We start from the raw sequence: 20891 nt of genomic DNA, 5'->3' as shown, positions 1-20891 counted from the left end.
TAGACAACCACAGATGTACTTGAGCCGTATCACCTCGGCCACTGGGGAAGACTGGGACGCGGCGATCAGGCGAGCACAAATCACTACCTTCCCATCCCCCTACACACCCCTGTTTGGGAATCCGCAGTTTTCCCCTGGATATAAAAATCCGGCATTTAATGACTGGTGGGAGGGAGGATGCAGAATATTGCGAGACATGTATGTAGATGGCAGGGTAAAAGGCTTCGAACAGTGTAAAGCAGAATTCGGGCTGAGGGAGATCCACAGATATGGTTACGTGCAACTGAGGCATTGGTTATCCCACTGTCATGATGCCTACCCCCGGGGAACCAGACCAGGTCCAACAACCCCGGAAGCATGCATCACGTTATTTTGAGCAAGCCCAAAAACCCCTGCTAGGGGCTGTTTGGGTGCGGTCCTGGCGCCTATGGCGCCAGGCTCATATGGAGAGTCAGTCCTGGCGCCAGAGGCACCAGGCTCATAGAGTAGAACTTACCTGATGCAGACCATGCTGCAAGCTTACCTGATGCAGACCATGCTGCAGAGCTCCAAGCCAAATGAGGCTTGGAAGGGACTATTTTACCGAGGGACTATTTTTTACTCGGGTGGGGCTGGGGAGGAATACTTAGCTGGGACTACTTTTGAGGCTATTTAAACCACACCCGAAGAGCAGCACACGCTTTGCGTTATTCTGCATCCAGCAGCGTAACGCTCACCGTGTCTGCAAGCCTGCATCCAGTCTTCTGCCACGCCCGCCTCGAGTCTGCAGCTCCTAGAAAAAGGGAGGAACAGAAGGAGAAGAGATTAGAATAAGAGCAAAACCTTCGATCCTTACCTGAATTCCGGATCCATCGCGCCTTCGAGCTGGAAGAAAGAAGCATTTTACGCGCTGATCTCACCGGCCTTTGCAGAATCCTCACGATCCACTGCATCCTTCTGCACGTTCCCGCCGCACTCTGGCACCTAAGGGGAACACAAGAACAGCAAAGGTGAGCCACGGGAATAAACAGAGGCAATAGTAACTACCCCATAGACTTACCTGATTACCGCTGGGGGTACTATTCGTCTTCACGGGTCGGCGCAGTCTCCATTGCATCCTCGCCGTACCCCAGCCCCTAAGGGGAACAAAAGGACAACAAGGTGAGACAAAGGGACAAACAAGGGGAACTCTTCTCACCACAATAGACTTACCTAATTTTACCGCCAGAGGCATTATTCCCCAAACTTCATATTTTCTCTCCACACCTGAATAAGGGAGCAAGCCACAGGTTACATTCTGACCTTATTTTATTGAACTGTGTAGGATAAGCCAAATCCTTACCTGAACTTCGTCAGCTACCACGAGGAACTCTTTGCTGGGGTCAAGCTGCAAACTGCAAGGAATCGGACAAGCGTGAAAGTCAGACATGGGAACTCTTACGAACTACATACTTTTAGGAGACAATATTGTTCTGGAACTCACCAATTCCTTCGAGCCAGTGAAGCAACTGGTTATAAACGCGTCCCTGCGCTCAATGCAGGATGGAGAGCTCATCTTTTCAAACCATCAGGTGAGACTATAAGAGTGGACCTCAAAGGTGATCTGTGGGGAGAACAGCGGGGGTGGGGGGATTTACGCTCAACCCACGGGTGGTTAATTCCCTTTCTCCATTTACAGAAGAATATTCCTACGGGCCAAGCAAACGAAGCTAGGTGGGCCAGTCCAGTCCGTCATCTCGGCCCTACGCGTCACATTGGTGGAGACCGCAGCTGTCCAGTTCAGATCGACGCCTCTGTGGGAGCCAGGTGAACGTAACACCCACCCAGATCAACGGCTGGCGGGTACACGCCCTTTAACCCCGTTTGAAAAATACCTAGACTCACATGAGGGTGACAGAGGTCTCATGGCTTCCATATATAAGTATATCAAGGAAGGGGAGAATCCTCCGACTAGAGGGTTTATGAGGAAATGGGAGGAAGACACGGGCACGAAAATAGAGGAGAGTGAGTGGCAAGACCTATGGGTTCGGATCCCGAAACTCACTAGATCCCTCTAGATCCGGGAGATGTGGCTTAAGTTAATGTATCAATGGCACCTAACACCGGTCAAGCCAACTAAGATGTTTGGGCGCCCCTCACAACTATGCTGGAGGGGGTGTGGGGGTAGGGGATCCTGGCCGCATATATGGTGGGAATGCCCGAAACTGATCACCTTCTGGGAATATATTCAACAGGCCGTTGTTCAAGTTCTGGGTCTCAAGGAGAGGGGGAACAGGGGACTTGATATGTTAGGCTTAAACCGGGATCTGGCGGACCTCCCAAGGAAATCAGCCCGCAAGATCTATGCCATCATGATGATGTCTGCAACAATGGTTTTGGGACGCAAGTGGCAGTCGAAGGAACCCCCCTTTGACTTGGAGTGGGTAGAGAAAATTGGTCAGTCATTGCGGTGGAATGGCTTACATACTCTATCCAGGGTTATCACAGGAAGTTTGTTACGGATTGGGCAGCTCTGCTAGCGTTCTTGAAGGGAGGGTCCCGTAGAGTCTGGTGCTCCAAGAGCATGACACTACTCGGCATCATACCTCGCCAGAAGGACTCTGAACCTGGCGTCTGAGGAATTTTGAATTGATTATGGGCTCTTCTGATCAGTTTATTTGTGGACAAAAACTTTACGTTGAATCCCGGAAGGGGACAAAGCTGGTTTTACTGCACCTGGCTGGGGGAGGGGGTTAAGGGGAAAGGGGTGGGCGTTGGGTTAGGGGTTTTGTCTGATCTTGTTTTCCTAATTGATTGGTTCCTGTTTATATGAAATGTTAATCAAAATCAAGTTAAAAAAAAAGAAAATCCATTTCCAATATCAACTTCTCCAGGCATTGCAAAAGTCCTGTTCCCTGAGTGCTTTGCCAGTTATCTGGTTCATTACAGAGGGGATTTTGTTAGTTTCCAATGGGAGAAATGTTTGCTGCTGGTCCTCAGATTTCAGGTAGTTGTTCAGCCTGCTGTGTTCAGACTTGAGAAAGGCGTACTCTTCATTGGTGACAGGTGATCATGCCCTTTAGTCTCCTCTTTAAATGGAAAGGTACACACACAATTCCCACATTAGACAAAGCCATGTGTTTTTTCAGATGGTGGTTGGTGCAATCTGCTTAAGTGATGATAGGTGGTGGGATGTGGAAGAATATAGTGCAGAGAACCCACAGAAAGGGGTGAAGCATTGGGAAGAGTAAACAAGAAAGCTCCACGATCATTGAGGGCTGAGGAGGGAGGCTAGATTAATCACACTGTTTATTGGCCTATTGAAACTGCTGTGTGAGGGTGGGTTTGGACACTGAAATATAATCATTAACTGACCTACTGCCGAGCTGGAATCATGTGAGTGGCGGACATATGTTCAAATGACACATGGGATCGCCAGGGTGGGGGATTGTGGAATCATGGACAGAGGGGTTACTGTTAACGTTATGAAATGACACTGTTAAATTAAATAATGCACAACACTCCTTAAAATAAAAAGATGGAATTCAAAAAGGAAAGACTTTCCTGGACCGGATCATTCAAAAATGGTAATAGGGCTTTTTTTTACGGACAATGGAGGACTTAAAGTTCCAATAAAGTAATTTTTTTTATTTACTGTGTTACAGTTCAAAGATCTTTCACACCATACAAAAAGTGTAAATAACAACAATATGCAACCTTATTAAATATATAAATTGTTCATTTTAAAACCAGAGGGGACATTGCATCGTTACATCATTCATTAATTTACAGTTTATCTTTTATAGATGCTTCCCTCTCACTCATTACCTTTTCCTACTAATTGGTAAGCTGTTTTCTGGAACTAAGCAATCGGTTTTTCACTCATCTTTAATCATACATAATATTAGGCTATGAGGACAGATTTGCTTTCAGAGTTCACATAATGCCACCAGAATTCATCTTTATTATACTATCCAAGTTGTTAACATACTTTCCCAATCTAGTCAAATAAAGCAGGCCCTTTACAGAGCATTGTGTGAGGACATGCTTGGGAATTTCTATAGTGTTCTTCAATTTGCACATACATCAAGTTCTTTCTATACCTGGACCCATATTTCTTAGGACTGGTAATTTGTTTACCCTTAGCAATAGCATGAATCTTCTAAGTGCAGGGCTACAGCACAATTTCACATACTGTTGTGGGGTTTAAAACTAGTGGATTAAGTTGTTGGGTTTCTCTTCCTTGTTTCAAATGAGATAGGTGATCAAAGTTTGCCACCTAGGCCCTGGCCTCCAAATTTTGAGTAAAGGATGTTTCCTGAAGGTGATAGTCCTTATAATAAAGTTAATGTAATACTCCTATTAATTGCCAGCCATCAACAACCTGTGGGTAGGTTCGTCAGAAAAAGTAGTTTTGCTAAAATTCTGCAGCCAAAAAATTGTTTGTGTAGCAGGGTCTAGAATTGATAAGGACAGTAACTGCTCTTCTAAGATCAGAAATAGTAATGGAAGAAAGGATAGGTTAAGCATTAAATGCACTGAATAAGCAGTACTTTGAAAATGTTTCTCAACTATTTTCTTAAAACTAAATATAGTATAAAAGATAATTCGTCACAGTTAATACTAAAATCAGCCAACTAGGTTCTCATCATCCTCATGGACCCTACAACAGTATTTAACAGTATTTACAGCAAACCCATCATCATGAAAGCAAGGTACAAGTGTTCAATATTCTGCAACAACTTGGGATCACTTCTATGTATATATGCAGCTGATTATTTTATGTGATTTGTCAAAAGGACAAGACAATGAAATTAATAAAATGGTACATGAGGTCAAAAGATTTCAAATTGAAGTGACACAAAGAATTCCCATAATACTATGTTGAAACCAGGATATATTTTCAAACAAGTGAATCTTCGGAATATCTCAATGCAGTAACTCTTTTATAGAATGGCAGCTAATCAGAAGCACAGTATGTACATTTAAGACTCAGTCACTTATTTACAAAGAAAATGTGATGGTAGTGCTTACAAGGGCTGCCTTCATTTGTTTGGCAAACTCCTTCTCTTGGGACTGCAGTTTATCCATCAACTCTCGCTCTTTGCTTGCTAGTTCCTTGGCATGTAACTCTTCCAATTTGGCAATGCGTTCTTCTGACGACTTCTACATTCCACATATGGAAGAAAACACATTATGTTCAATTCTAAAGCATTTAAAAGAAATGCATAGAAATATGTTGTGTGTAAATTGGGGCAGAGACCACAAACATGTATTCTGATATAAGTATCAGGCAGTTCCAGAACGATAATGTTAGAGGAAAGCTCAGCTTGCCTACATGCTGAAAATCATACATTTCAGAAATGCCTCCTATACTCTTGCTTTGTTTATATCAGTGGTGAATAACGCAACACATAGCAAATGGCTTTGTCAGATAAAGCTCCACCAGAAACCTAGTTTATTGTGAAGTTAAGAATCCAAACTGCATAATCTTTCACATACAAAATGAACTATGTTGAAAGATAAAATCATCTTATAATGCATGAGGTGGCCCTTCCTAGTATTCAATAACACAAGAATAGCATGCATCGTTATAATGGTTTTATATACTGCATTCTGCATATCCATGCTTTGCAAGAAGAAGGATATCGTGTACAGCATAAAGTGGCAAGATAATAGAAATACAGGCCTCGTTGCACAATAATTTCAGAAAATGTAAATTCTATGTCAGGCGCACAAAAGCATGTATTAGGCTTAAAACTTTTATTTTATTTTGGCAGCAAGAAAGCATTTCAGCATACAACTACATTTCTCAGGGCTTTCCCTGTAGTTTCAATATACATATTTAGCCAATACAGTCTGTTGTATGATGTATTCGACCATTTACAACCTAGGCCACTCCATCTTTTCTTTGTTGTCAAATATGTGTTGTCTTTAGAAGATCAGAGTTTTGAGAGTACTAGTAGTGTTTGAGTTCGTACTGGTTTGGTAAGCTTGTCGGATAAAAGGCTATTCGCTTCTGGCTGGTGCAACTCACTTTTGTATCTCTTGTAATTTTACTAGATCCAGGTTTTCATTCAGTGCAGCAGGATTGTGTGAATTCTCCTGTCTCAACCCACTCATTATCTGAGCACAGCACATTATTTAGGATGGTGGTGTGTGGGTCAATTAAAATGCAATATTATTCCCACAGCACCCACACCAGATCCCTTAAGAGGGTCCAGAATTAGGAGTTGGGTAAGGTGCTACAACAGATACCCCGCCCCCAACTCTCCCCCCAGCAGTGCCTTTCAATTTTTCTCCTGTTTTCCCTCAAGGGGCAGGCTAATAAGACTAGCAGAGAGGGCGTGCCGCCGAATTTGGACAGCGAGCATTAGGAATGTGATACCAAATACTGAAAGCACACCTCTGTCTCTATTCACTGCCCTTCCCCTTCGCCGGTGTTCTCATCGCTCTTGGAGCTGCGCATTAAGCACGGTGTCTGGATTTCTGAGCAAGCATTAAACTTTATCTTACACAGTTCTGATACAGATTGGTGGGCAAAATCCACAGCTAGAGCAACCAGCTTTTTAATATTGCGGGAACCCCTGAACTGCATCCTCCAACCTGTTTTTCTTGCCCCTCCTTCTGGACCCAAGGCCCCTGTAGTACCTACTTTCGGGACTCTAGCACCAGCCTCATCAGCAGTGACAATGTCTAGAATGGGCTGAAATGAGGGAGGGTTGTGGAGGGCATTGACTATGAAGAGGAAAGCCAAAGTTTCCACCAGTGCACATACTATCATAAACAGCCGGCGGACAACCCCAATGGGGTATGTTTCAAAAGAGTCCCAGCTGAAGAACTTGGTGTATTAAAACATGTGTAATACTGCCTCATGAGTTAAAGCCAATGCATCAGAGATGTGATGCCCTGGATGCCTACTGACACAGACTCCGCTCAGCCTGGATCATTGCAATTTAGATTCACAGTGGAGCAGCCCTTTTGCCACCCATCAAGGGCAGACCTAAAGCTGGGAAGAGACCTGCCCTTTCTACTCCCCATGGAATGTCTCACAGGGAAGCCACATTCCTTGTGAGGGGGGGGGGCGGCGCCAGGCTCTGTATCCTCTGCCCCGAAGGAAGCTATTACTCATACATCAGACTCCTTGCAAGAGAGGCCTCTTGAAACGCCAGCCGATTAGACTACTTTGAGCAAGATGAGGATGAAGTAGTCTTGTAGAGTGATCATTAGGTTGCCGAACGGAGGAAAATTATGAGTTTGTAACCGGTCTCCCGCAGTCAGATATTTTTAATCCTGGTGGGATACACCACACTCATTCTTCCGAATGGTCCCTCCCACATGAAGTGGCGCAATACAAGGAAGGACATCGGAGTAAGGGATCAACAAAGAAGTTAAGGCCACGCTTGAGGAAGAGTTCCTCAGGCACTCACTGGAAGGCAAACGGGCTGGGGGTGGGGGCCAGACCTGGCTTTGCGCATCCTAACTTTTCTTTCCAAAAGCTACAGGGACCAAAGAAAAGGCACTGACCAATCATAGGGTGTTTGCAAGCATAAACTGTTGAAGGATGACAAAGATCGTGAATCTGTTTGAAAGGGCTCTGCACATCTGTTAACTTATGAACCCCAGAGTACTGGCAAGTTGGGTGCAGCAGGTTGTTTGTCTTTTGGGCAATGCTAATTGTTGCATCTCTGTGGAATGCTGCAGGGAAGTCCCCATTAAGAATGGCACTAAGCGAGGGGAGTTGGCCTCTTTTGAAATGGGCACAGAAGCGGATGGCCTTATTGTCGTCGATCCGTTCTCTGAGAAGCCTAAAAAGTTTGTGTGTACCTTCACAACACTAAAAAATAACCCAATCATCCATTAAAAGGGCTTTTCCCTCCCGATTATTTGGGTGGATTGGATGGTACTGGCCACTCATCCCTCTGCTTTCAAAGTGGCTTCAATAGGTCCAAAGGTAGAGGTGCAGTGGGATACTGGGGTTCCCACTCACAAGGCATCTTCACCAACTGAGGGCAGGAAGGTTGCGGCCATCGCTGGAATCAACAAGCCGATATTGTATCAGAACAACATTACAGATACTACTATAATGGTGAGAGGGCGCACTGCACTTATGCTCCAGAATTAGAAATGGGTCTCAGACAATGCCTGGGCATTACAAACTGTTCACAGTTTCATACTGAACTTTCCTTGGATCCAATTCAGGTGTTGCTTATTACTGCGGAGGAGATATTGCTCTTAGATTATGAGGTTGCAGATATAGCTCAAAAGAGAGCCATCCTTCGGAAAGGTATCATGAGCAATCTGTTCTTGGGCCACAGGAAAGCGAAGGTACAACCTATGATCAATTTCGATAATTCAAAAGCTAGGTAATGTACCATGTGATGAAGCCAGCCCACTGCAGGGTACACCAACCCTTGGTATTTGCCCCCCACTGAGCCCAAAAAGGGAATACCAGAAAAACAGAAAAATAAAACACGACACCCACTGATTATGGAACTAGAAAATAAAGAGTTAGAAGTGGCACTAAATAAAGCAGAGGAGTAGCTGGCGAGAGCAGCGGAGGGACAAGAGGGAGGGCAATGCACAGTGATAGGAACAGACGAGTGGAGGGCAGGACAGATCCTTTTCAAGATTGATAATAAGGTTATCAGAGATATCAAGGTACACTCAAGCAAGGAATTGTCCAATTCAGGGCGCGCTCCCGAGGTTCCTCAGCATAGGAACGAACGCTGCACTAGCATGGACTATGACACAGTATACAGTGAAGGAGAAGAGGAGTGGGAGACAGATGACCGCTACCTGATCCTGACCCTGGGGGTGGTATTCTGAGGGTGGATTGCATGGAGGGAGATGATGTCAAGGGGGAGTGGTGACTCCAGCAGGAGAAACAGGGGTTTCCTCCCTTTCTTGTAAGGAAGATCCCGTAATTCAGGGGTTTTTATGGCATAGTGTCATTATTCAGAACCACTTGATTACAAAGACAAAAAAAACTAGTTTTGTCAAACATTGCAAACAAAACTCTATTCACGCTTCACATATGCATAACAAGCCTGAAACACTTAACATCTAATGTTTGCGATGAGTGTTGTATAAACAAAAATGCTGAAAAGGTCATTTAAAACCATCTGAAATTTCCTTTGACTCCACATCCCAGAAAGCCTCAAGTACTGAGACTAAGAAGAAGAGCAAGGAGTTAATGTGGAGTGAATGTGACACCAAGTACAGCATGCAGCCTAGTTGTCAAAGTCAGCTGCGCGGGACATTTAAACACAGACATCACCTGCAGGTTTTAGAACAAAACAGGAGAGAAGTGGAAAGCTGCAGAGTGTGCCGAGCGGGAAGCGCAACCAGAAGCAGAATTAGGAAGACAAGCCGTGGGGAGAGCAGGAGGCTTTCGCTGGTGATCGTCAACAGGCTTTTTGCACCGTAGAGGAGGAACTGCAGAGAAGTTGCAGCAGGTGCCCTGGAGGGACTGCTGAAGGTGAACTTTGCACAGTGGGAGGGGCGAAGACGCATTCCCAAATAGTGACAGTGGTTCAATTGACGAAGGAGTGAAGCTCTGATGTGGGAACCGCAAAAAACTCTGACAAAGAGGGGAAGCCTGTGCAACGAAAGTAACTCACTGCAACTGCACGTTAAACCGCTGAGTCAACCGTGAAGATTAATTAGGGGGCCCTGGGAAGTGCCAATACGCGAATGAACATTTGGGAAGAATTTTTAATACAGACCAAATAGAACTGAAAAACAAGGGCAAATATGGAACAATTCTCCTAATATGACATGTCAATTGGGGGAAATCTGGAACCAGTATTGCCAAAAGACAAAGAAGAAACAAAAAGGCAAAAGTTGTACACTTCTCCTAATATGAGCTATCAATTTGGGGAACCTACAAGCACTGCCAAGAGATAGTGAAAGAAATGTAGACAGAGCATGAACAAACCCTCATATACGGGATGTCAGTATGGTGGGAAATTAGAAAAGTGATCCCTGAAGTCGACAACGTTTTACTATTGAAGAAATGGAACTGTGTTATATCTAAAAGGAATGTGAATGTTACAAAAAGACCCGATGAGAGATGCACATCAGGAAGTGAATCTTTGTGGAAAGAGATACCTGGCAGGAGAGTAAACCAGAGAATATATATGAACCAAAGGGGAGATATTCCTGGCAGGGGAGTAAACCAGGATATCTGAAACAGTTGAGGTTTCCTGACAGAAGAGTATATCAGGAAATCCAATTTTGAACTACTGATTAAAGAGAAATGCTGTCATATCAAGTTATTGTTTAAGTGGAGCATTGTGTCAATCAAAAGAGCTGGAACATACTTCCTTTTACCATACTTCAAGCAATATTGGAGAAAAGATATTTGTTTAAATTTGAAAATACTTTCCTTTACTATATTGCAATCAATGTTATGTAAGAAAAATGTGCTTTACCAGCCTGAAAATTAGGAAAGACTTTCCTTGCTATATTGCAGGAATGGAAAATACATTTGTTTTGCCATTCTAAGTGAAAGAGACATTTCCATTGACTTTGACAAACTGTGGTTGAAACAGAATATTTGTTTTAACGTTCCCGAAACAATTCAGGGGAAGGGAACCAAACCTTGGATACAAGGATTGTTTTGTTGGAGTTTTATGTTTAAGTTTTAGCACATTTCTGTTGAATTGAAATCCGAAATGTTTACATTGCACCTTTTGATTATTATTATGGTATTGAAAAATCACTAATAGGATGGGAAAATAACTGTCATGGAGAGCCTACCTCAGAAATAATTGTTAAAGCAAGGGACATTACAGAGAATGTTGAAATTCCACCAGATGCCTTATACGATGTGTTCACCCGTTCTATCAAGAGAAAAAGAAAAACAAATGAATCCAGTAAAATACAATTAAATTAACAATAAATTAAAATAAAAATCCAAAAACCAAACAAATCCTATAAAAAAGTTTGAATTCAAGTACAAAGAACTTCGTTAACAAAATAACTATGGAGGAGATAACACATGAGGTTGCATCAACAAGTAATGAAAGTCACAAGCAATCACAGCTCGGAAAAACTACCTTAATGAATTGTGAACTAAAAGAACTTGCATTAATATAAGCAACTCATCTCCTGATGATGATCTGATGAACATGTCCACATATTCCATAAATATCATAACAGAAATAGATGAAAACGAGATGAACTCCTCAAATCTCGACATTGATCTAAAAGAGTCAAATGAAGAAAATAGATCTGAGCCTATGATGTCTGCGCATAACTGTTCAAACGTGGGCACCAATAGCTTTCTGTCACTCAAACAAAAAAGAGCTAATATATCAAACCGCGTGAAGCAAAATTTAGTAGAACCTATTCAGGCCTCAAATCAAGGACTCCAAAAGATCTCACAACAAGGAGAGAACTGAATCTCGAGCACAAGCAATGAACGCCACTCATTCAGAAATGAGAAACCTGATCATTGAAGATAATTCTGGTAAACCAAGACGTGATAATCTGAGCAGAGCTGATACTGTGCAAATAGCTATGCTTGATAGAACAAGAAGGGAACCTTTCCCTAATAGATCTACTATACTGACGAGCAGCTTTTGGCCAACTGACAAGCTCAAACTAATAGAATCTCGCAATATTGATACAATTTACATCAAAAACAATACAAAAAAGACACTGCAATTTTAAACATTCCATCATTCATTGTGAAAGAAAAAATATGGAATTGTAGAGAAGACTTGAACGCTTCAGGCTTTGAAATAACTACTAAAAGATCCTATACTACTACTAGAGAAAGTGAAACAAATTACCATTCTTCTGAAAGACATAATGAAAACTAAAAGTGAATACCAATTACAAATCCACTGTGAGGGCCCCAGAGGAAACTTACAAAGAAAAGTTTATTCCAAACATAGCAAAGAAGGAGAGAAATCGACAAAATAGTCTTGGCTCCCACAAGCGATAAAGACCAACCATATAAGTGATTATTAGGATGATCCAAAACAAAAACCATTTAATGCCATCGTATGGAACACAAGAGGATTCACTCATTTATTAATCAAAAATTCTGAATGTCCTCTAGAAAATTATAAGCTGATTTTATTACAAGAATCGTGGATTCATTTGCAGCCTGTAATCCCGAATTGTGAAATTTGTTGGATTCCCGCATTGAAAAAAAAAAAAAGGAAGACCTACGGCTGGGTTGTTAGCTGCCCTATGCCTAGACAAAAAATAACCAGACTCTGGAGTAAAAATAACCCCATGGATTACACCGCATCCTTGTATCCTATTATTAAAAATAGAATTTGGAGAGAAAAATCACCCTCTATTAAATAACATTGTGATATTAAACTTGTACTGGAACGCAGCAATCATTGCTGATACTCTTTTCTTAAAACATATATCCGATTTACTCGATATGATTGAAAAGGATCTGTTACAATATTCAATAATCATTACTGGAGATCTAAATGCAAACTGCATTGCCTCAAATCACAGTGTCATTACCTCTGAAAGGTAAAAACTGGATGAGATTAATGAAAGAAAGGAACTTCATCATTCTCAATGGCACCATATCTGCGGCACTGAGTCTAAAACCCACCTGGAAAAAGAATGACGCAAAATCTATATTTGACTTTGCATTTATGTCAGCTCAAAATCTAAATGAAATGTAATCCTTCAAGGTAACTGAATCAACGAAGAGCAACCATAACATGATGGAGATTATATGGAACTTCCCCCTTGCTCCTAAAAATTCCAGATACCATGGTAAATTATCATTAAATAATGGCCGGAATAGGCTATAATGGACTTCTGAAAAACGTGACCTACTATTGACAAAGGTAATGCAAGAAAATAACCAAATAATCAATGAGCAAAAGACATCTGATGTAATTCCTTATAACATTTTTTTGCCCTTTTCCATGAACAAAATCGTTCAGATCAAAGATCGAATATCATACACAAACACATCTCGGAGCTTGATATCAAATCATTAAAAACAGAAAGGAGACAATAAAATGAGAAAATGAATAAAACTACACATAGAATTACACATAAAGGAATCAAAGAAAATAAAGACAAAAGACAAAAATGAGATCAAACCAATATTAATAAAAAACAAACAAGTTAGAAACAAAAGTATGCTTAAAGCATTCTGTTCAAAATCTAGTGCACGCATATGGCATTTATTAAAAAATACACGCAAGAATGGAAATAAAACATTACATTTAAATGCAATAAGTGAAAAAAATGGTCTGAACATTATAGTAAACTATTCAATTCAACTGAAATGATCAAACATAAATGTGAACCATCTGACTTCCATGAATTAAGTATAGACCGACTGGATATTCTATTAGAAATAAAAGAATTAAGCACTTCGCAAGCACCAGGGCCCGACTGTATCTCGAAAGCCATTCATTATAAAACAACATCCTGAGAAATGGACCGATGTTTTATATAACATATACCATATGGTAATTATGACCGGATTAATACCATCTATATGGAAAGAGTCTACTCTGATACCAATATTTTAAAAAAAAAGAAATAGAAGCTTACCCAGTGAATTATAGACCACTTGCACTTCTTGACACAGCTGGGAAAATCTTTGCGAGATTTTTCTTAAAAGACATGAAAAGAAGGCCCAACAAAGCCAAATTAATTGACCACTATCAATCTGGTTTTATAACAGGTATCGGAACTAGCCCTAACCTATTAATCATCTCAGCTCTAAAAGAACAAGCTAATAAATCTCGGACTCCACTATATATCGCATTTGTTGACTTCCGCCAGGCCTTTGACTCACTAAATAGAACAAAACTATGGGAGAAATTTAAAAAAGCTGCATGTCCAAACTGCATAACAAATGTAATAAGACATCTCTACACAGACACCATCATTAGAATTACACTAGATGAAAATGGTCTTGTCACATCCAATAATAACATCTCAAGGCTTAAAATAAGGCTGCATACTCGCAGCGTCGCTTTTCAACTTCTATAGTCACAACATAAACTCCATTGGAAGGAAATTAAATCTTATCCTCCGAAAATTGGGAAACAAATAATATCGTACTTACTTTATGCCGACAATCTAATATTAATCGATCAGACAACAATTGGATTACAGCGACAACTACCGGCACTCCAGAAATATGCGCTAACAAATAAGCTTGAAATAAACACAGACAAAACTAACATAATGCGCCTATTCATCAAAAAAGGAGCTTCCAGAAATTGTGGCTTCAACAACAATTGTGATACTCCTTAAAAAATTAAAATCCAAGCTAAAATGAAATCACTATCATCTGAAGGCAGGATGATCCAATCCACATATGGCAAATTTTCAATAATCCCATCAATCATTTTCAACAATCAGAAGGTAATACCCACTGTGACATATGGAGCTGAAGCGAAATCTCTCCAATATCAGCCAACATGGGACTATATTAAAGGCCTCTTTTGGAAAACTTTACTGCCTGTACCATCTAGTTTTCCCATCATGATAATAAGGCACGAACTTGGATTAACATAAATAAAAAGCAGAGTATGGCGGAATATGATATCCCTGTATAGAAAATGTCTAATGCCAGATACATATAAATCAACCATAATTCCGATAATAGCTGAATCCATTATGTCTAAAAAATGCACCCATTTAGCAAATTGGAAGAACTACTGTAAAATGCGGATGGAAAAAGCCAATATATCAACAGAAAAGCTGTTGGCTAATCCGGATAGTGCAAAAAAATGATTATGGGATTATGACTGGTCACTAACCTTAACTGAATCCAGAGCCTGCAAAATTTCTCATTTGCCTTTGAAGAAAAGAGGCGAGATACCAAAATACTTACAAAAATGTCCAGACCCTCGATATCAAGCACAATTAATGCGCCTAAGATTCAACCTATGGCCAACCAAAAATGTTCTAGCACAACGACAGAGACCTGGATTTTTGTACAAAATGTAGATTATGCAATGGCATTGAAATCGTTGAAACACTTGAACATCGACTGACAGAATGTGAAACCTTGGCTGATCTACGCAAAGCACACTTTTAAATTATTTTTAAGAAATCCAGACACTTTGATCAACTGAAAATGTGGAATATGATAAACGTGAACACAATAAGATTCCTTGATGAACTAAAATTGTAACTGCAAACAACTTACTATGATTGATCATATACTGATGAATCCAAACTGTAACTCCAATTACCTACTTAAGATTGGTTATGTATTGTCGTACTTTTAACTGGATAATTACTGATTTATGTTACAGATTAATACTGAATATGTAAATGTTCTCAATACACTGAGCCAAAAGAAAAAGCAAACATGTGAAAGGCTTCATTTTAGCCAAATCACAGAAACAAATAAAATCTAAAAATAACTTTGGTATGTATTACCGCAGAGCAAGTTTGAGAAGCAACAGAGCGCTTTACAGAGGTATACAACAGTACAGATGCATAACAAAGCGCTTTACAGAGGCAACAACAGAACGCATATACAGCGGGGGTGGGTGGGATACAGAGGGGCACAGAGGAGGTGTAGAGCTGTACTGAGTGCCGGGGAGTAGAGTGGTGGGCGGCTTCTAGCGAGTAAGTTTGTGAGAGCCTAAGTGTTGAGGCAGACAAATTCCTCTTTTCTGAATTGTAGGAGCGTGGGGGCGAGTCTGATGCAGATAGGGAGGAGGTTGCATAGTATTGGGGCATAGGCAGAGAAGGCTTGTTTTTTGGTTCTTTTCTTTTTGCAGTGGTGGATTTCAAGTCTGCATGTGCCCTGGCTTCTGGTGGTGCGCTGTCCGCCGGAGATGCTGCGTTTCTCCGCAAGGTAGCTGGATGACTTGAGGGAGACTGCCTTATAGATGATGCAGCAAGACTTGAAGGCGAGTTGTGCGTGCAGTAGGAGCCAGTGAAGGTCAATGAGGGCCATGGGTGATGTGGTCGTATCTGCGTAGTCCCTTGATGAGGTGTGCGGCCGCGTGTAGGACACTAAGGCACAAGGGAGGACGACTGTTTCCGCTCCCAAGTAGGTCACTTTCTCCTGCACTCTGCGGTTCGTGCTGCTCAGGGGAAGAGCGTTACTCGCTCCGGGAGTGCTCAGGTGATCGCTTGCCACCGAACCACACTTCACTTCCGGGAAAGCATTTAGGATTCCCACTTCCTGCCGCGCAGCCTCTGCACAAGAGATCTTCACGGGAAAGCTTTCTGCGACAATGCTTCCTGCTGTGCAATCTCAGGCAGACACAATGCTTGAGGGCAGAGACCCTCACGAAAACCGGCATCCGCCCTCAAGCACGCAGTGGTTCCGGCGTGTCTGCTGCCCCTCAATCTCGGTTGCTGCTGCAACGTGGAGTCATGAACAGTACTCCACACGCTGCTCCTTCTGCAAGTACTACTGCAACCACAACCACAACATCTGTTGCTACTGCTTCCTCTTCTCCTTCCAGGCCTGCACTGGAGGAGGTTCTTTATACTCGCTAATCACTCTCCGGTATGGGTCATAAAAATCTTTGGACTGCACCTTGCCTCCAAATCCCTCTTCCTCGTCCCAGTACTTTGTGCATTGTGGGACTTGAAGCCATCAATGTTACAATTAGCTTATTTTCCTCCAACATAATTTTTAAATGAATTAACTTCACTTCTATTATTAATCGTGGTTTCAGGAGGATCTTTAAATTGAATCAATGATGGTTTTGAAATTAAAGGAATAGTAGTTCTATTGAAATCTGAAATAGACATGTTTTGGAATTCATATTTAATTTCTTCTTGTGTACCACAGGAGTTCCTATCATTATAAATATGAACATCTTTATAAGGGGGAGCTTAGTGCCTAATAAATGACTGATTAGGACAAACTTTGCCACTCCCCTGGTGAATACTTTTAGAACAAGTAATCTCACTTGACACCAAGCCATAATAGATTCTGGCATCATTGACACCTCTTCCTTCAAGGGATACAAATACTGCGCCTCACCCAACCGAGTCCTCCCACTCCTTTGGGGCCCTTAGGATAATGTAGCGGCTACTTTCCCCATGCCACCTGGGAGGGTACTTTAGGTAGGGTCTTTGTGAGGACTGCACATCTGTCTCGTAAAATTACAGCACTGGATAAGAGTGTTTCAGAGGCTGAAAGCAGGATCAATGAGGTGAAGAACACAAACTGTGAGCAGTCCTACAAAATGAGTGAATGGGCAAATAAAATTGAAGTTCTGGAGACTCAATGTGACGTTTTGGAGGGCAAGCAAAAAGACACAAAGAACCACTCACGTAGAACCAATGTTTGAATTCGGGGGATCCCACTTACGGTGCAGGTTTGTTGAGCTTCCTAAATTTGTTGAAAGCCCTTTTTGCCACATTCTCAACTTTCCTGCTGACTCTACTATTAAGCTGGACAGAACCCATTGCACGAGACCTAGAGCCCCTGCAAACTAGGAACTACTCCCTGATGTTTTAACATAGGTACATTTTTTCATCTTCAAAGAACCTATAATAAGCGCACCTCATGCCAAACCTGTCATCACTTTTACAAATGTTACACTCTCATTGTTCCAGGATCTGGCATTTTCAACCTTAATCAAAAAGAGAGCATTAAGCCTATTTATAGAGTGGTTGAGAAGCAAAGAGGTTTCATACAGATTGGGGTTCCCTACTGCGCTAATTTTCCCATACCAGGAGAAATGGTGATCCATTAAATCTATGAAAGGAGGGGAGCGGCTGCTGGGATCTGATAATGAGGAAGCCGATATCTAGGATGGAGGAGCAGGGTCCTCGCTGCATCCTGGGGAATCGATTGAGGAAATGTTCAAAAGTGAGGAAAGACAGGAGACCCAGAGGTCTGCCAGTGTCGTGGTGGAGCCTTATTGACCCTTCCCTGTTTCGCAGTCATCCACTGCTTCCAATATCTGTTGTTTGTATGTTTAGGGCAAGTGGAAGGAGAGTTACCAATAATTATGTGCCTTACGTCCCTCCAAGTTGGGGTACCCGATTATTCAAGGTTTACTGGATAGACCTAAGGTGTTGAGTTTAATATGTTTGGATTTTGGGTTTGGAGGTGGGGGTAGAGGGATTTTTTGTTATTGTTGTAAAAATCCTGTGTTGCCAGCATTACAATGTGGTAGGGGAGAGATGTTTATCTGGCGGTCCATCCATTTTAACTGGCTGTTTGCAGCCAAACCTATGACCCTGACGATACCAGGTGATGAGGGGGCTGATTTTATTCAGCTGGGGACATGGAACATCCAGGGTCTGAATTCCCCCATGAAGAGGAAATCGGTCATCCAGAAAGTACTAGATTTGTCCTTGTAAATTGTTTTTCTGAAGGAGACCCATCTGCTTCAACCCAATGAAAAAAGGATGAAGCATAGGGCCTTCTCGTGCCAATACTTTGCCTCTGGGTAGGGGGGCTGGGGTGGGGTGGGGTAGAAGAGGGGTGTGGCTATCTTTACTGTTGTAAATATTCAATTTTCTAATGTTAAAGTCTTACGCGACCCGCTGGGTAAATATATCTGGGCCAAGGGCTTCCTGTTTGATCATAAATTCACCTTAATGTCTCCCTACGCCCCCAATAATGGACAAGGCCAATTTCTCAGTACCTTTGTCCCGCAAGCTCTGGCTTTTGCAGAAGGCCAAGTGGTGATTGATGGAGAATGTAGCCTGGTCCTCAATACGGAAATGAATAAAACATTTCAGCCAACTAGAACAGATTATAAAAACCGCCATTTTGTTTGCTTTATTGCAGCACGATTTGGGTCTAGTCGAGACACAGCGGTTTCTTAATGGAGAGGATATAGATTTCTCATTTTATTCACATGCACATGGGGGCTTCTCCAGACTTTATCTATTGCTACTACTCCGCAGTGCTCTGTACCCATGTGTACAGGGGGCGGAAATTGGCCTTCGGACGATATCTCAACGTGTGTCAGTTCTGGTGTCTTTAGCGATTATTGGTAGGCCTTTTTGCACCCTTTTGCATTGTGTCACAAAGCCATTTTCACCTGACATTTTAAACGTGTCAATTTCTAAAAACAGTTTTCTCTCTTTTTTGGGGAGGGAAGATTGCATTCAAACTCTAGACATTGCCTTTCATTCCTGAATACCTGCTAATTACTGACATCTGTGTAGGATTGCTCATTTGTACTGTCAGCACTGGCTTCTAATACGATTTCAGTCCCCCTCTTTATCTCTTCAACCTCCTCACTTGTGGAGTCGGAATCCTCCTCTACTGGGCTGAGCGCTCGGTGTGCCTTGTAGTCCTTTTCTTTTTTTCGAGGCTGAGCGTGTCTCCCACAAGAGGAAGCCACAGTGAGGGCTTGTAAATACGCCCTGACCGTGTCCCCCTCCCAGGAGGGACAAAAAGGGGGGAAAAAAACCAAAGTAGGCAAAAAAACCCTAGGACCGGCAGGAATCCTGATGGCAGCTGGCCTCCTAGAGAACAGACGAGTGATGGGAGAAGGCAGCAAACTGGAAGCACCGGGAAACGAAAACTCCTGCAACACCGGAATGAAAGTAAAACAAACGAGAAGCAGAAGGCAGAGAACAAGGAAGAGACGGGAGGAAGGAGGAAGAGTTCTGAAGGCGGGGACTGGAGAATAGCCAGGAGAGGAAAGGAAAAACGAAGGTAAAGGCTCGAGGAGCAAGGAGTAACAGCGTGTAGCAAGACCGCGGCAGCAAGGAAAAGCATCTGACCGTGGAAGGTTGCAACGCGCTGAGCCATGGGAGAGGAGTTGCTAAATAACGTTACGGTCAACCAAGCGGAGAAAGACTAGACCGCTTAGTGAACGCAGCGTCATGCGTGACGGGAATCAGGAAGCCCGTAAGCGGCAATGGGGCCAAAGGCGCCAGCTGAGAATGCGGTGCATGACAGTATGCCCCCGCCAAGACCCAGACCCCCCCGGTTTACCGGGATGTAATCGGTGAAACTTCCAGAGGAGGACAGGGGCGTGGATGTGTGCTTTGGGTTCCCAGGAGTCCTCCGCATGGGAAAAACATTTCCAATGCACCAGGTATTCCAGGCGCCCTTTGCGGTACCTGGAGTCCAGCAACCTGGATACTTCATACTCGATGTGTATCAGGTGAGTGAGAGAGAGTCGGGAAAGGACAAGCCCTTTGTGACTGTTCGGCACTCTTCAAAAGTGATGCGTGAAACATTGGGTGAATCCGCCTAAGAGAATGTGGCAACTTTAGGTGGAAGACCACTGGATTGATTTTTGCAGTAATGGGATAGGGACCAATGAACCTGGGGGACAGCTTAGATGGTCGAGACCATCTAGTAAGGTATTTAGTGGATAACCACACTTTGGAGCCCACCTTCCAGTCAGGTGCTACCTGCCGGTGCCGGTCGGCCTGCCTCTTGTAGGCCTGGAGGCTGTCTCTGAGGTTCAATTTAGCTTTGTCCTGGTTTTCCCTTATACGGACTAGTACCTCCTCTACCGCTGGAAGTGCAGGTTGGCAGGGGAAAAGAGGAATGATGGCTCGGGGATGAAATCCATAGAGCAATATAAGGGAGACATTCTGCTTGCGGAATGACTGGCATTATTATATGCGAACTCCGCCGTCGGCAACATATCCACCCAGTTGTCTTGTTCCAAGTTGGCGTAGCTGCGCAGATACTGTTCCAGGGTGGCGTTTAAACGCTCCGTCTGCCCATTAGTGTGGGGATGATAGCCAGATGACAATGCGCGCTGGATATTAAGAGCGGCGCATAGGGACTTCCAGAATTTGGAGACGTATTGGCTGCCTCGGTCTGATACAATTTTGTCTGGGAGACCATGGAGTCGAAACACATCTTTAATGAAAACCAATGCCATATCATCGGCAGTTGGTATACCAGGGAGTGGAGAAAAATGAGCCATCTTGGTGAGGGAATCGATAGTCACCATTATGTATGAACATCCTTGTGACAAGGGTAAGTCCACAATGAAATCAGTGGATATGTG

The 20891-nt window shown here is 42.7% G+C and overlaps 1 protein-coding gene across 3 annotated transcripts in view; it reads right to left on the bottom strand.

Moving 5' to 3' along the window:
• GOLGA4 (golgin A4) overlaps positions 1-20891 on the bottom strand; it is a 2156782-nt gene that overhangs the window by 837015 nt on the left and 1298876 nt on the right. For all 3 annotated transcript variants that reach the window (XM_069613207.1, XM_069613208.1, XM_069613209.1), the window contains one exon: positions 4993-5124. In XM_069613207.1, coding sequence (XP_069469308.1) covers positions 4993-5124 — 132 coding nt within the window. The remainder of the gene's footprint in view (positions 1-4992; positions 5125-20891) is intronic.

This window comes from Ambystoma mexicanum, chromosome 5p, assembly GCF_040938575.1.
Source record: "Ambystoma mexicanum isolate Mex_15411 chromosome 5p, UKY_AmexF1_1, whole genome shotgun sequence".
NCBI lineage: Eukaryota > Metazoa > Chordata > Amphibia > Caudata > Ambystomatidae > Ambystoma > Ambystoma mexicanum.
Note: the sequence above shows the minus strand (reverse complement) of the source record. Positions and strands in the feature narration are given on the sequence as shown.